Here is a 15255-nt window from a genome sequence, read left to right as displayed (position 1 = left end):
TTTTGCTCCCTTGGCCTAGATTTCCCTGGGGACAGCTCTGACCGGCACCGCGTGCCTGGTAAATTAAACGTTAAAGAAATCTCCACGATGACTTTAATCAATCCACTGAGATGGCGGGCAGCCTCCTCCCAGAGGAGCGGGGTCCACTGGAGGGAGCCCCCCTCTAGGCTCAGGGTTTTGGAAGGGGGGTAGGACAGTTCTCCCCAGTGCCTGCCTGTGGGGGAGGGGAAAGGTGGGGGTCGTGGGGGGTCTGCTGGAGCCCACAGGAGGGGCTGGTGGGGGCGGGGGCAGTGGGGGGGCACTCGGGCTGCTCTTACAGCTCAGGTTGGCCACGGGGGCAGGAAGGGGGCAGGCAGCTCCACCCAGGGTCTCTCTCCTGACCGGAAGTGTGGGTGGGGCCAGGGTGCTGGCAATCGGTGGCCCACAGATAAGGTGTTTGCCATATGTCTGTTGGGTGCAGTTGGGGGGAACAAGGTCCTTCAGGTGCCATCTGTGGGACTCAGGGGAGGAACCTGGGGAGCGGGAGGGTCTCCTGGCTCACAAGAGGCCTGGGGGGTGGGAAGACTCTGTGGTCCTTCCATGGGGCAGAGGGGATGGCCCGGCTGGTCCAGTGGTAGCGCCCCAGCCACAGGGTGTGTGGTGCCATCTGCACAGCAGGGCTTCTGCGAGGGCTCCGACCTGCAGGTCTCCGCCCGCTCTCCAATCTCCTTTCCAGGTCCTCCAGGTAAGGCCCTCCCCGCAGCACCTTCCCTGACACCTTAACTCTCAAAGACCTTCTCCAGGGGCCCAAGTTATTTAGGGAACCTTGCCCCCCCCACACACACACACCCTGCAGATGTCCCTCTGACCTTCTGCGACCCCAGGGGCCACGCACAATCTGGCTTCCAATTGCTACCTGGGCAGGTCTACCCCTGACCCTTCGGAAACTCCGACCATAATTTGTTCTCGCCGGAAATCCTCCAGCCTGGGGGCACTTACTGGAGCGGCTGGGGCAGGGGGGTCGAGTCAGGGGCAGAGACGCTACCGGTGGCGGCAGAATCGGGGCTCTGGGGGGCTGCGCTGGGGGATCCACAGGCCAAGTCGGGGCATGGGATGGGGGTTTCCGAGCAGCCGCCTTGGGGGCCTTCTGGATCACGGGGAGCGCAGGCCCCCTGGGCTCCTTACGCGTCTTCGGGGCCTGGGACCCCCCCCCGGAGTCCCGCACCCCGGGACGGATTGGGGAGGGGAGGGCTGAGATGTGTCCCCTGTCCGCAGAGGTTCCGGGGAGCCCTGCTCAGCGCTGTCGCCCCCCGCCCTGGGCTCCCGGGCCAGGGCATCTGCCAGGGGCCCCCAAGGCAGGGAGTGCGGCCTCAGGCCGGGACCTGGCGGCCCCATCCCCGTCCTCCGCCCCGCGCCCCTCCTCCTGGGTCCGCACGCCCGGGTGTCTGGCTCGCCCGCCCGGCGGAGGGGGCGCTGTCGGCGCGCGCGGGGCGGGCGGGGCCGGAGCGCGGGGGCGCGCGGCGCGAGCGCAGGGCGGCGGAGGACGGGCCCGGCGGTGCGCGGGGCGCGGGGCGCGGGGCGCGGGGCGCGGTGCGGGGCGCGGCGGCGGCGGGGGCGGGGGCGGGGGCGCGCGGCCAGTGAGCGCGCGCGGGAGGCGGCGGCGGCGGCGGCGGCGGCGGCGGCGGCGGCGGCGGCGGGAGGAGCTCCGGGCCGCTCCCCGCGCTCTGCTCTCCATGGCGCTGCCCGGGCCGCCCGAGCCGCCCCGCGGCGCGCCCCGCAAGGCGCCCAGCCTGCTGGAGATGGGGGCGCTCTGCCTGGATTCGGAGATCATCCTGGGCTTCACCAGCCACCTCCTGCGGCGGCGAGCCAAGGTGAGGGCCGCGCGACGGGACGTGGCGGTGCGGGGACGCAGTGCCGGGACCCGCGGCCGCACTTTCGCGCCGGTGCCGTCCCCATCCCTCTGCCCCAGGTGTGTCCGAGGACCCCGGGCGCGGGGGCAGCAGCGCGGGGGCAGCAGCGCGGGGGCAGCAGCGCCCGGGGCCCCGGAGCGACTCCAGGGTGTGCGGGGTGCGCGGCGGGCGGGCGGGCCTCCCGGGACGCCGGGGCGGGGCTGCGAGGGTGCGGACCGCCGGGGTTGCGGGCGTGGCCGGCCGGGGGCGACCGTGGGGCGCGTGCGTGGCACCGAGCCGTCCTCCCGGGCGCGGGGCGTGCGCGCGAGGGTCCCACGCGAGTTTGGGCGGGCGCCGTGCTGCCCTCCGTCGGCGGGGGAGCCGGAGCCCCGGCGCCCGGGTGGGCTGCGGACTGCGGGGCGGCAGTGGGAGCCCCGGCCCACTTCACCCCCCGCCGCGTGGCGGGCCGGGCCGGCTGGGAGAGCCGGGCGGGGAGGCGCTGCGATTCGCCGGAGAGGGGCCGCGTGCGTGGGCCAAAGGGCGGCGGGCAAACCCTAATAAAGGAGGGGCCGCGTGACGGCTCGGGCAGGCGGGGCGCAGCCCGCGGTCCGCGGTGGCCCGTGCGCGCCGCAGCCGCAGCCGCGGCCGGGGGCTCCGCCTGGGCTCCTTCCCCGCCCGGGACTCGCGGCGCCGGGTCCCGCTCCCGCCTCGGGGCGGCCGGCAGGGGGCGCTCGCGTCACGGCGAGCCCGCGGCCGCGCCCTCGGAGCCCGACCCCGCGATTCGCGCCGACCCGGGTCGGGACCCCGAGCGGCCTGCGTGTCGGCGGCTGCTGCGAGGCCGGGGCTGCAGCGGGAGCAGCCGATCGCCGAGGCGGGGGCGACCTCTCAGCCGGAGACAAACGGGCAATCAATTCCGGAGCTGCGTCCCCGTCTGCCAGGCTCCTGACAGCAGGTCCGGCGCACCCCCGGGGCCCGGCGCGCCGCGACCTCTCGCTGCCCGGGCCGGCGCGGACACCCACTCTCCCGCACACGCGCGGCCGCAGACACGCGCCGGGACACACGCTCCGGCGCAGGCGCTGCAGTTCCGAGGCGCACCCCGCGGCGACGCTCACCTGCGCGCGACCCTGAGACCCTGAGACCCAGAGGGTGCCGGCGACCTGGATTTGCAGGAAAAAGCAACGGGGGGGGGGGGGGGGTCCGGGCCGGGGTTCAGCCCTACCTCGTCCCGACTAGCGGCGCGACCTCGGGCGAGACCTTCCCCTCTGCGGCCTCAGTTTGCTCGCCTGTAAAGTGAGGAGTGGGTCGGTGCGCCCAGGGGACACGCGGACCCCACTGTCCCGGGAGGGGAGCAGGAAGGCGCATGCGCGCGACTGTGCGGGGCGTCTCGCCTTGGCCCCCCGCGCCCCTCCCTCGGGCCGGGACTCGCCGAACAGGTTGGGGTCCTTGGAGTGGGAGGGGCCACGCGGCGAGGAGGGCCCCCCGGGCGCCGCCGAGCGGGGGGCGGGGCGGGGCGGGAAGGCCCGTAGCCCCGCCCCCGCCCGTAGCCCCGCCCCGCCCGTAGCCCCGCCCCGCCCGTAGCCCCGCCCCGCCCTAGCCCCGCCCCGCCCCGCCCTCGCCTCCCTGCACGCCCGCCGCCGCCGCCGCCGCCGCCGCCGCGCTCTGCTCCGCTCCACTCGCCCGCGCCTCCAACTTCGCAGCGGCCGGCGGGACCATGGGGGCGCCCCCGGGCCGCATCACGTAGCTGCGGCGACCCCGAGAGCCCTCGCGGCCCGAAGCGCCCGGCCGGCCCTCCCGCGCCCAGGCCATGGGCGGCCGCGGCTCCCCGCTGTGCACGGCGCCACCCGCGGTACGCGCGGCCAGGCCCGGGGGGCGGCGGCGGGAGCCCCGAGACGGCCCGGGACGCTGAGGATGCTCCGGGGTGCGGGCCGCGCTGCAGCGCGGGCGGGGCGGGGGCGCCGGGCCTCCTGCGGGCGGGAGCGGAGGGCGGGCGGCAGGTTCGCGCCCCGCGCCCCCAACTTGGCCGGGTGCCCCCTCTGCGGCCGGGACGCGCCGGGCTCTGCCGCCCGCGGGCCCAGGCTCACGTCGCCTTCTGCCCCCACCCCCCGCAGGTGGCCGAGGGCGGCCCGGCCCGCGAGCCGCTGCAGGTGCTGGAGGTGTCCCCCCGCAAGAGGCTGCCCGGCGGGCCCGAGCAGGACCCGTGCGGCAGCCGCCCCGCGCCCGAGGGCGCCGGTGCGGGCGCGGAGCAGGGCCACTCGGCGGGCGGAGGCGGCTGGTGCCGCCACTGCCACACGAAGCTCGCCGAGCTCAAGCGACAGGCGTGGAAGCTGGTCAGCGGGCCCGGGACACCCCTCCGGGTAAGTGAGCCTTCCCGGGACCCACTTCCCCCGGCCTGGGACTGAGCCCCTGGGGTCCCGGAGGGGGCGTTGCTTGGCTCTTCCTTTCCCTCCGTGGGCCTCGGTTTCTCCTCCTGTAGCGCGCGTGTGAGTTGGAGCAGCTCATCCCCAGGCTCCGCGGTGGGGCTCGAGGGGGTTGGGCAGGCGGGTCTCCCCGGAGCCACAGATGTCCCGCAGCTGGAACCACAGCCTGTGTTTGGGAGGGGAAGGGCGAGAGGGAGACGGCGGGGACCCCACCCAGGGCGGGACAGCTCCTGCCCTGCCAGCAGCAAGAGGTTACTGGGTGCGGTGTCGCCCTTGGGGCACCTGGGCCCCCAGCCAGGTGTCTGGAAACTGCACACCTGGGGCGGGAGGTCTTGGAGGACCTGCCGGTGGGCCTGCCACCGTGAGGGGGGCCCTGCCTACCCCCGCCCTGGGACAGGACTAAGAATTGTGTGCGGGACACAGCCTGGGGCTTTGCCTCCTTAGGCAGTGACACCCATTTGGGAACCGGGGGGGGGGGGCAGCTGGGCCCGGGCAGCCTAGGTGTTTGCCCTCGGAGGGGGCTTTGCCAGATTCTCCAGCCAATGGGCTTGCCCTGGTCTTGGAAGGAGCTGGGACCATTGTTCTAGGAACAATGAGCCCTGGAAGTTTGCAAAGCCTGGGAAGGTGGGGGTCTCCAGAGGAAGCCCTTCCCGCCAGACCTTCAGTCTTTTTGAAAGCGGTCTTGGGAAGTCCGCATAATCCCCATTGAATCTAAATATAGTTCTCTAAGGAGGCTTAGCAGGCCGGGATGGGGGCGAGAGCCTGGGTTCCAGGGGTCCCTTGGTGTTCCTGTCTTGGGCGGGGCTGGGAAGGGAGGGGAGTCTGGTTTCTGTCCTGGTGACACTCTGTGGCGACGAGAGGGGACCTGTGGCCTGCCCTGGGCTGGAGCTGGACCCTCCCGATGTGCTGCTCGGAGCGGGGTGCAGCCTTTCCAAGCTCTGTGCCTCAGGTGGCCTGAATCTGGTTGGGTCCCGTCAGAGGGTGGTTTGGGACCCACTTCCTGGGGGCCTGTCAGAGCCTCCGGGCCAGGTTACTACCCCATTAGGGGAAACAGCCCGGAGGGAGGAGGGGCCTCGGTGGCCCAGCTGGGTTTTGCCTGGTGGTGCTGAGCCTGTGGCCAGCTGGTTGCAGGTGGGGGGGATCCCGGTGGAGAGAGCCCCTCATGGGGGCGGGGGCCTGGCCCAGGGGTCTCCCGCTGCCCACGCTGATGCGGAAGCGTCCTGACCACCCAGAGTGCTCACCTCCTCCCCTGCCTCAGCCTGCTCCGAGTTTGGCAGTACCCCTCGGTGCCAGGTGGGGGCTCATCCCCTTTCCCGGCCTCCCCTGCTCCCCAGCGGCACGCTCACCCTGCAGACCAGGGTCCCGTGCTTTGTTCCTGGTCTGCGGCCCCTCCCCCGCTCCGTTTCCTCCTTTGTCAGATGGGTGTAGCCTCCTGGGGCTATTCTGGGAGTGGGATCCAACCTGTAGGATGCTGTGCCCAGGGCAGGGAAGGCCCTATTATGCATTGTTTTTCCCATGAGGATGGAAGCAGGTCTTGGGGGGTTCCGGGCCCTGGGGCTGAGCCACCCAAGCCAGGGGGACATGGGGGCTTGGGCCTGAGACCCTGGGACCTTGGTGGGTGTCATGGTCCTGGGCAGCCCGGGCTCTCCCCGGCACCCTGGCTGGATCTCAGCCTGCAGCCTCTCCCCCTGCCCCAGAACTTCCTTCAGGGACGGTTGGGGAGGTGGCGTCTGGGACGCGTGTGTGGGGACCGGCTCTGCCCTTGGTTAGGAGGTGGTGGGCGGGGTGGGGGCCTGTGTGGCTGGCTTTGGGCGAGCCCAGACCTCCTCAGAGTCTGGCCCATGTCCAGCAGTCCTGGGCTCTGTTCTGAGGCCAGCAAGGCGCTGGAGGGTAGAGTTGGTGTTCTAGGATTTTCCCTAGGGGGCCCTTTCTCGTCTTGCATCCTGCACAGATGAGCTTCATAAGGACAGCGCTTCACAGCTTACAGAGAACTTCCCTGCGTCTCACTTGATCTCACACTTGCATCCAGGGAGGCTCCGACTGGGGTGCGGGGCTTGCTGGGCTCCCATGGCTGGGGGTGGGGTTGGAGCTGGACCCCAGCCTGGCTCATGGAGGACCTCACCTCAGGGTCCCCACTTGATCTCAGGTTTGGGGGTGGGGCTTGAGAGGGCAGAGAGACAGGTGACCGTAGGCTGTCCTGGGCCACCCATCCTGTGCCCCTGGCATCCCTGCCAGGGCTCCACCCTGCTGGCTTCTTGTCCACCCTCCTTACTGGGCAGGTTTGTTGAGATCTGGAACCATCTTTGTACCCATTTCACAGGCAGGTAGAGCAGCGCCAGCACGAGGCAGCTGAACACCTCAGCCCTTGCTGCTTTGCTGGGATGTGGGCTCCAGGGTCATTGTGTGCCGGAGCCTCGGTGCCTATGGGGGTCCAGTGGGGCAGTGGGCGCCCTGCCGGGCCATCAGGTGGCCTGCCTCTCCCTTGCTGCCTTGTCCTCTCTTCAATCTGTGCCTGCCTCAGTTTCTCCACTGGGGAAGTGAGGGGGGGGAACGTGGTCCCCACTGAGGGATGTCATCTATGTGGAGTGGATAGAACTGTGCCCTGAGGCCGCTAGGGGCCTCGGGGAGGGAACATGCTCTGCTGCCCAGGTGTAGGCTGGGAGACTGTCCTCTCTGAACCAAGATGGGCAGTGGGCCGGGGTGTGAAGGAGACACCCAGATGGGGGCCTTCAGGCTGAGCACCCCTCACTGCCCCCGCACCCCCCAGCATCTCCTCTCTGCTCTCTCCAGGGTCCCCGGGCTTCCGTCCAGGTGACCCCTCCAGGATCCTCATTGCCTGAGCCACCGCCTCTGGACTGTCCAGCAGCCTCCCAGGGCCCTTCCCCCTGTGGGCTGTGCTCCCCCCTAGGCCCCCAGTGACCCCAGATCATCCCACCCATTCCCTGCCCTGAGGCCCTCATGCCCCTGCCTGGTGCCTCCACCTCTGAGAAGTCTCCTGGGGGCTCGCATCCCTCCCTCCAAGGGACCAAAGGCCTTGCTCTGCTGCCACACCCGAGTGCCCCCCAGCCTCTCACTGGTCACTCCGTCCTCCTTCTCCCAAGTGAGGACCTGAGACCCCGGCCTCAGCCAATCTGTGTCCTCACCTCCATGGTGAACTGGTCACCAGGTTCCCGCAGACTCCTTTCAGCGTCCCCTCCAGTCCAGGCCCCGATGCCTGTGCCCCACCAGCCTCCCACACTCAGGGCACCCAGAGGGGAGTTGTCCAACCATGGACCCCTTGGGGGGGGGGTCTCTGGCCTGACCAAGGTTCACCGAAAGGTGCCTTCTGGTGCACGGGGCTGCCTCTGCCTTCATCCCGCAGTGGCTTGTCACAAGCACGCCCTTTGCAGAGGCCCAGCCCTCGTCCCGCCCATGCTCAGGAGTCACCAGTGTCCCCAGTACCGGTGGCCACGCTGCCAGCCGTGGCAGGGAGACTCCAGGGCCCCCCGTCTCTGGGCAGCTCCTGCTGCTGCCCCTGACCCCGTCACACCCCGTGGCCCCCGTGTGGACTCTGTGCCCGCTGTGCTGCCCCTAGGCCGGGAGCTCTATCAGGACAGGCATGGGGTCCAGGTCACCCAGAAATGTTTGTGGAATGACTGAGTGACCAGGCTTTCCCTCCCACACCCCTCTGTGTCCGGCCCCAGGGCTGCTGGGCTGGACTCCAGCTCCCCCCCAGCCTCGCCATCCTCCAGGATGGCGATCCTCACCCTCCTTGGTGCAGGGGGACCCCGGATCCTGCTCGGGGACCCGTTCCAGCTGCCAGTCCGATGCGCCATGCCGAGGCGGTGCCTCCTCCGGAGACCCCGTGACATTCGCCGTGTCAGTACTGGTGCTGAATTGATTTGCGCCCCTGATGGGGGAGAGGGATCAATTCTCATTTAGCCCTTGCAAATCTCTTGCTCGCCCCGGCGGGGGGTCTCCTCCTCCTCGTGGCCCCCTGTGAGCTCCAGAACCACCGCTGATGGTCCCTGACCCCTGCTGCAGCCCCCAGGCATTTGCTCACGTTTTACACCACGCTGGCCAGCGAGCCCGAAGGCTGCGGGCATTCATCTGTCACTGCCCCCACCAGGAAGCCTCCCGGGCCCCGCATGCTCTGTGTCCTCGGCACCCCGCTCTGAGGGCACTGCCACGCGATACTGGCGTCCTGGGTGCACTGTCGCGACTGCCTGTGCCCCTGGGAGGGCAGGGGCTGGGCCCAGCTGGCGAGGGACCTCTGCTGCCTGTGAGTCCCCGAAGCCCCGTTCCCCACACTGTTTGCAGCCTGGCCCTGAGCTCGACTGGTTTCGGGGGCCACCCCTGTGCCAGGACCACGGTGCCTGCCTTGGGGCTCCGCGGGGCAGTGTTCCTCCACTGAGCCAGGTGCTGGCAGCTCCAGAGGCAGCCAGGGAGGTGTGAGAGGGGCGGGCGCTCCCTGGGGCTGGTGGCTGGGCAGGCTCCCAGCTGGCAGGGGCCCGGATGACTCAGCGGGGACGGGAAGAGTCTGCGGGGCTCGGAGGCTCCCCGGCCACTGCGGGGGGACGGCCAAGCCCGGGCAGGGAGGCTGAGGGAGGAGGCCGGGGAGGGCCTCGCCTCGCCATCCAGCCTCTGTGGGACCTCAGCGCCTCCCTCCTCTCTAGACAGAGGTGGTCTAGCCAGTGTCCTCTGGTGTCCCTTGGTCCAGTGAGGAATGACCGGGGTGCCTGTCTATGTCCTGCAGGTCCACGCAGGGCCTCAGGGAGTGAGAGTGGGCAGCCAGGGGTGTGGGTGGGAGCCAGCGCCCTCGGAGCACCAGCACGAGCAGGACTGAAGCTTTGGGAGCTGGCGGGCTGAGGGCCCTGTAGGCTGCCCCGGGTGCCCCCCCGGGGAGGGCCTGCTTGGGGGGAGTCCGGCTGCGGGCAGTGGCGGGGCTGAGCTAGGGATGTGAGCGGACAGGTGCAGAGCCGGGGGGCTGAGTCCCTTGCTCCCCCGGGTTGAAAGGAGGCCGTTTTCACTTTTCGTGTCACGTTTTGTGGCTGGGGGACCCCCATGGGGTGGGGTGGGCTCCTGGCACTCCGTGGGAGGGCTCCTTGGCCTCATCTACTCTGCTCTCCGTCCCCCTGGAGCGTCCCAGGCTTCGGCTCTGGGGTGGGTGGGCTCGGCTGGGCTCCTGCGGCCACAGATTGATGGTCCCGCGTGGCCCAGGGCCGTGGCTCTGTGTTCACCTCCGCCCCTGTGTGACGGATGCTGACCCACACCACAGCCTGCCCCAGGTGGAGCGTGTCACCCGCTGGCCCTGCCCCGTATCCTGCACCTGCCTCGGGCATGGCTATAGGGTCGGCCGGTCCCTAAAGGTCCCCGTCCACCCTTCACAGCCGCGCAGCTCCACGGACCTGGCCTATCTAAACCTCAAGGAATTGTCTGGAAGCCATTTGGGTGTGGCTTGCTCGGTGGTTGCCCTTGATGCAGCCACAGGCCCTCCTCATCTCGTCCCTGGGGACCCCTCTCCTGGTCCCCCCCTTCTTGAACCCTCCACACTTTGAGTCCTTGGTGCTCAAGCCTTGTGGTCTGATCCGAGTGTCTTAGCCCCAGACTCAGGGCAGCGGGTGAGTCCTGTGGTCCCTGGCAGGGTGGGCGTCGGTGGCGATGGGCCCGCGGCCCTGGCACCCTGGGGGCACTTGCAGCCAGCGCAGCGGGCCAGCGGGAGGCCTGCGGGTGCTCGTCTCCAGATGGTGTCCGCCTTCGCTGCTGCGGGATCAGCGGGGAGGGTGGGCTGGGTGTGTGCCGTGGGGGTGGGACCCCTCCTCTCTCAGAGCGCCCCGGCAGCCCTGTGGGGAGAGGAGCCTCAGGGTGGACACCCAGGGTACCTGGCCCATGGGGTTGTGCTGCGGGAGGGGGAGCAGGGGAGACGGGAGGGCTGATACCGGCAACCAGGCTTCAGGCCCGTGAGCAAAACATACTGAACTATCCACCACCCTGCGGGGCGAGGGAGGGAATAGCAGGCACCTGCCTAAGGCCACCCCCCCCCCCCCCCGCCCTCCCCGGCCCTTTCCTGCTGTAACTGAAGTGCTGGGGGCCTGGGAGAGAGGGCTCTGGAAAGGGGCATCTAGGAGGGCCTCCTGGAGGAGGTGGTGTTTGATCTCGGTTAGAATTAGACCCACGGAGACGGGGCAAGGGTCTCTGAGGGGAGGGAACCTTAAGGGGTCCAAGATGGGGACAGCTGGAGCATGCTTGGGGACTGTCACGGGGTGCCAGGTAGAGCGAGGAGGGGAAACCAGGGTGAGGTCAAGGGTCAGGCGGTCTGGAGGAGGGGAGTTACGCTCCAGCCTGGGAGCAGAGGTTGGGGGCTGGGGTGTCCTGTGAGGTCAACAGCTGCAGCCTCATGGGAGGGACCTGGTGGCTGGGGACCCCTCTGGGCTGGGGCCATGTGTGTTTAAGGTCCCCCAGCAGGGGGACGCGGGTTACTCCAGGGGCTCCACTGCGCTTCTGTACCCTACCTCTTCCCGCAAGCCCACCTGGGTCAGTGTCCGGCCTCCTGGGGGTTTGGAGCCCTCCCGAGTGGCACTGGGGAGCCTGGCCACGGCCCTGCTTGCAGGATGCAGTGTGGACCCCTCCTTGGTGGTGAGAACCTGCTCAGATGAGGAAAATGAGGTCTGTGCGGCGGCGGCCCACACCCACGGGGCTGTACTGAGCTGTGCGGGGGGCTCCAGGCTCCCCCCAAAGTGTGTGGCGCGCCTCCTCTGCGGGGCGAGTGCTCCCAGCATGCTGGCCTCTCTGTCCCCTGCCCCCAGCCGAGGCCATCCTGCTGGCCTGGCCTTCAGCCGCCAGGATCCCCAGCACCCTTGTGTGGCATCGCGGCGTCGGAGGACAGGGGAGGCTATTGAAGGGAGGGGGTCTCAATGAACCAGTGTGTGCCCTGACCGCCCAGCTGGCTGGTGCCTGGCACAGGACCTTGGGGACCAGTCCGTGCTGGGTGGGCTGGGCGGCACCCCCGGCTCTCCCCACCCCTGCCTCTGGCCGAGGAGGGGGGCAGGTGTCAGCTAGGGGCCCTCAGAGCTGCGGACCGGGGGGGCCGGAGTGGTCTCCAGGGTTGGGCAGGCAGGTGGGGGGGGTCGGGTCCAGGGGTCTCCGGGTGGACGTGGGTGGGCAGGGCCCCTGGCTGGCACTGGGCTCCTTGGTGAGGTGCCTGGCAGGTGGGAGGGGCCGGGGTGTGGCCGGCTGGCAAACCGAACCCCACCGGCCCCCAGCCCGGGTCCGGCAGGCTGCACGCGGCATCGGAACGTCCCTGCCGACAGAGCCGCGGGAGCAGTGGTCCCCCCCCACCCCCCGGACCTGCCGTCGGCTCCGGAAGGCGCAGCTGCACAGGGTCAGGGCCCCGGGCGATGTGTTCGTGGAGGGAGGGGAGGATGAGGCAGAGGGCCAGGCCCTGGCCCGTGCTGGGGAGGGGCCCACCGGGCCTCGGGGCGCTCCTCTGGGGGGCCTCTGGGCCTGCTCGCCCCCCCGGAGGCTCTGCCCGTGGGCCCCCTTTCTAGACACGGGGTGATGGGGGCTCACAGACTGAGGTCTGGGGGTTTGTGCCGAGCGGGGAGCGGAGCGGAGCGCCTGCCTCCGCCCTGGTCCGCTCCGGTCCTGCCCCGCGGTGGGCTCGGCCGGCCAGGCTTCGAGAAGCCTCTCCTGGCGGGGCGATGGGGCGGCCCATCCCTAGAGGAGTCACTCTGGGCCTCGGATGAAGGAGGAAATGGAAGGATTACTTAAAGCAACTCGGAAGCCCCAGAAAGCAGATGAGAAATGGCGAGTCGTTATTTTTAAGTGGGGGGAGGCTCCCTAAAACCCCGGCGGCGTGATGGGTAGGTGGTGTGCGGCGCTAAATTGAATCAAATTAAGAAAAACATTTTCCAAATGCAAGTAAAATATCTGTTTAATTAGACTGTAGAGAGGAAATGAAAAGTAATATTTTGCAGCGGGTAATCACCGTCTTCCTGAAGGTGCGGGGCTCCCGGGGGTGCCTGAGGGGTGGCGTGGCGGCGGGGCCTTTCGGGGCTCCGAACTCCTGATACTGCGCCAACGACAGCTGGGGCTTGGGCCCGTGGCCCCTGGGCGCGGCCGGGAGAGGAGGCCTGGGAAGGACCCCCCAGCCTTGCCCACCCCCACGTGCGGCGGTCTGGGGGCTGCTGGCTTGTGATGTGAGGGCCACCGTGGTCCTGGAGGGGGAGCAGGGCGGGGCTGCAGGGGCGCCCAGGGCCCGCGGGTGCTGTGGAAGATGCCAGCTCCTGGGCCGAGCCCCCCTCCCCCAGGGGGTCCCTGGGGGTGGGACGCCGGTGGGGCTAAAGCTTGCTGCCTGCCGAGCCGGGCCAGCAGACGGGTGGGAGGTCTTGGGTCCCTCCTGCGTGGGGCGCGTGGTGCCGCGTGGCTGGGCGTGCAAGTGCCTGTGCCGCTCGGGGCTCCCGCTCTGGCCCGGCAGCCCCCGCCCCCGTGCTCACCCGGGCCACTGCTGCTGGGCGTCAGAGGGGCTCTGGGCCGGGTGGGCCCTCAGCCCCGCGGGGTCTCCGTGTGGTCACCCAGGGCAGGTCTGTCCTCTGTGTGTCTCGTGTGTGTGACGTGACACAGAGGTTGGAGGACGCCCCTGCCCCTCCCTGGGCTGCCAGGAGGCCCCCGCGGCCCTGGGGTGTCAGCTGGGGCCTGGTGCAGGCACTGGGAGCTTCCCCCAAGAGGTGCGCTTGGCTGCCAGTGCGGGAGGGGCCCAGGTGTGTGTGGGCGGGTGTCCTGGGGGCTCAGGAGGCCGGGGTTGGGGTTGGTGCACCCGGCCCCCCACTGAGCAGCCCTCCTGCTTTGCTTCTCTTCCTCCCGGGGCTTTGATGCCCAGCCTGGGGCGTTGGTGGGGCTGGGGCCTCCCTGCCAGCTGCCATCGAATTCCTGATGACACAGCTGGGAGGGGGGTTTGCTGGCTTCCTGCCGCCTCGCCCCCAGCCCCCCCCCCCCCCCCCCCCCCCCCCCGTGCCCTGGCCAGCGTGGTGGGGGGCTGGTGTGCGCCCAGGCCTCTAAGCTGTCGGCCCCTGCTCCAGCTCGGCCTTTCCTTCCTGCCTCCTCTGTGCGGCCGTGCAGGGGGTGCCACGGGGCTCCCCCGGGGGCCCCACGTCCCCAGGCCAGGCAGAGGCAGTGGAACAATGGGCAGCTGGGCCAAGGGGTGGGGAGCGGGGAGGGGGGGCTGGGCCGCCTTTCAAGTCGGCTAATGGCTGCAGCAGCCCGCACTTCCTTCCCTCCCGCTCGGCCACCGAGCAGCCTCCCGCTGAGTGGAAAATCCAGAGTCATCAGAGCTGGGACCTGGAAAACAGGCTGGGAGTGACAAGTGACAGAGCCAGGCCTGCGGCTGGGGACCGGGTGTCTGGATTCCATCGGTGGCCCCGCGTGCCAGCCCGGGCGGGGGCTCCCGCAGAGTTTCCACGGGCCTCCCCCCGCCCCCCGGCCCTGCAGGGCTCGCCCGGCCCTGCCCCGGCTTCCTGCCGTCGCTAATTGGGACCAGACATGCTGGCACTTCAGAGGCTCCGGAGCCCTCCAGCCCTCGGCCGGAGAACACCCAGGCCTTCCGGAGGGACCCACAAGTCGGGCAGCTGGTGCCACTTGCCTGGGCCGGGGCCACCCTTTCGTTGGACCCGGGGTACGTGAGGGCAGCAGGGCCTGTGGCTGAGGCGGAGCGGGGCCTACCAGCGGTGCGCCCTCCCAGCGAGGCCACCCTGCCACGGCGGGCGCCCCCTCGGACCGTCCCCCGCAGGCCGCAGTTCCGGCTCGGGGAGCCTGGCTGGGGTGCGTGAGATGCGCCCGCTGGGAGGGTGGCCTCGGCTTCCTCTTCGGAGGAATGGGTGTGTTTGGGGAGCCGTGGTCCCTTTGTGGCGGAGAGGCAGCCGGTGGGAGTCGGGTCCTGCCTGGGGTCCGTGGGGGCGGTGTGGCCACCCAGAGAGTAGGGGGCTGCCGGGGGCTGCCTGGGGCCTCCCCGGGGGAGGGCAGGGAGGCCGAGAGGCCGGGCCTGGATCAGGCCTGATCCCCGCAGGGCTGCCCCAGGGAGGCGCCAGGGCAGAGCCTGGTGGGGCCATCGAGGGACGGGGCGAGGGCCCTGGGACTAGGACTCTTGATAACTTCTCTCCAGTGAGGTTCCTTCCAAGGATTGACTCCCTCCTCTTCTCCTCCTCCCAGAGGTGTCACCTCTTCCAGGAAGCCCTCGCTGGCCTCCAGGTTGGGTGACGGCCTCTTCTGGGCTCCCCCGGCTCCTGTTCTTAGCCCTTTGCGGACACTAGGCTCCCAATGAGGGAGACCCATGTGTCCCCCTCACCCAGTGTACCGCGGGGACGCCGGGGCTGCGGGGGACCGAGTCCGAGCCTGCGGTCCAGCGCGGTCCAGCGGGGTGGGCATCGAGCCTCCTGCCTCCTTGCCCACTGGCGCTCGTCCTCCATCCTCCGTGGGCCCGGGACTGCCTGGCTCGCCCCTCCCCGTGTCCCTGCACAGCATGACTTCTGCGGCACTTACCGCGGGGCCACATTTCATTTTTCTGCAGATTCGGACCAGGGCTGGAGGGTTCACAAAGGCGGGGAGAGGGTGTCCCTCCTTCTCACCCACCTCGACTGGGGCCGAGCCCGGGGAGCCCTCGTGGCTCTGGATGGGTGTTGCTTTTGTGGAGGGGTGGGTGGGTGGAGTGGGGTGGGGGCCCCCGGGGCTGGGCGCACACGGCCAGGGAAGGGCCCTGGGCCGGGCTGGAGGATGCGGCGACCCTGCTTCCGGGCCGCCTGGCCTTGGCCGCGGGTGGCCTGGCGGTCGGGGAGCGCGCAGACGCCCCGTTAGCCGGGAGCGAGCGCCGTAGCGGCGGAGGTGGCGGGCGGTTGTCAGGGGCACCGTGGGCCTCCCCGCTAAGCGCCGATAATCATTTTCCTGCTGGGCTCACGCAGACGGAACCGTTTGGGGCTTATTAATCAGTTATGGATTCTGCG

General features: G+C 70.2%; 1 protein-coding gene across 2 annotated transcripts in view; it reads left to right on the top strand.

Annotated features, from left to right (window-relative positions):
* The first annotated feature begins 1711 nt into the window (after positions 1-1711).
* The window catches only part of KIF26A (kinesin family member 26A), a 39980-nt gene continuing 26436 nt past the window's right edge, over positions 1712-15255 (top strand). The window contains exons 1-2 of one of the 2 annotated variants that reach the window (XM_055303966.1): positions 1712-1850; positions 3977-4222. In XM_055303966.1, coding sequence (XP_055159941.1) covers positions 1713-1850; positions 3977-4222 — 384 coding nt within the window. In that variant the 5' untranslated portion in view covers position 1712. Of the gene's footprint in view, positions 1851-3516; positions 3715-3976; positions 4223-15255 lie in introns of those variants that run through there. The other variant, XM_055303967.1, reaches the window with a different exon arrangement.

This window comes from Nyctereutes procyonoides, unplaced genomic scaffold (genome assembly GCF_905146905.1).
Source record: "Nyctereutes procyonoides isolate TBG_1078 unplaced genomic scaffold, NYPRO_anot_genome, whole genome shotgun sequence".
NCBI classification, from domain to species: Eukaryota; Metazoa; Chordata; class Mammalia; order Carnivora; family Canidae; genus Nyctereutes; species Nyctereutes procyonoides.
The sequence above is the reverse complement of the archived record's forward strand: the minus strand, read 5'-3'. Positions and strand labels throughout refer to the sequence as shown.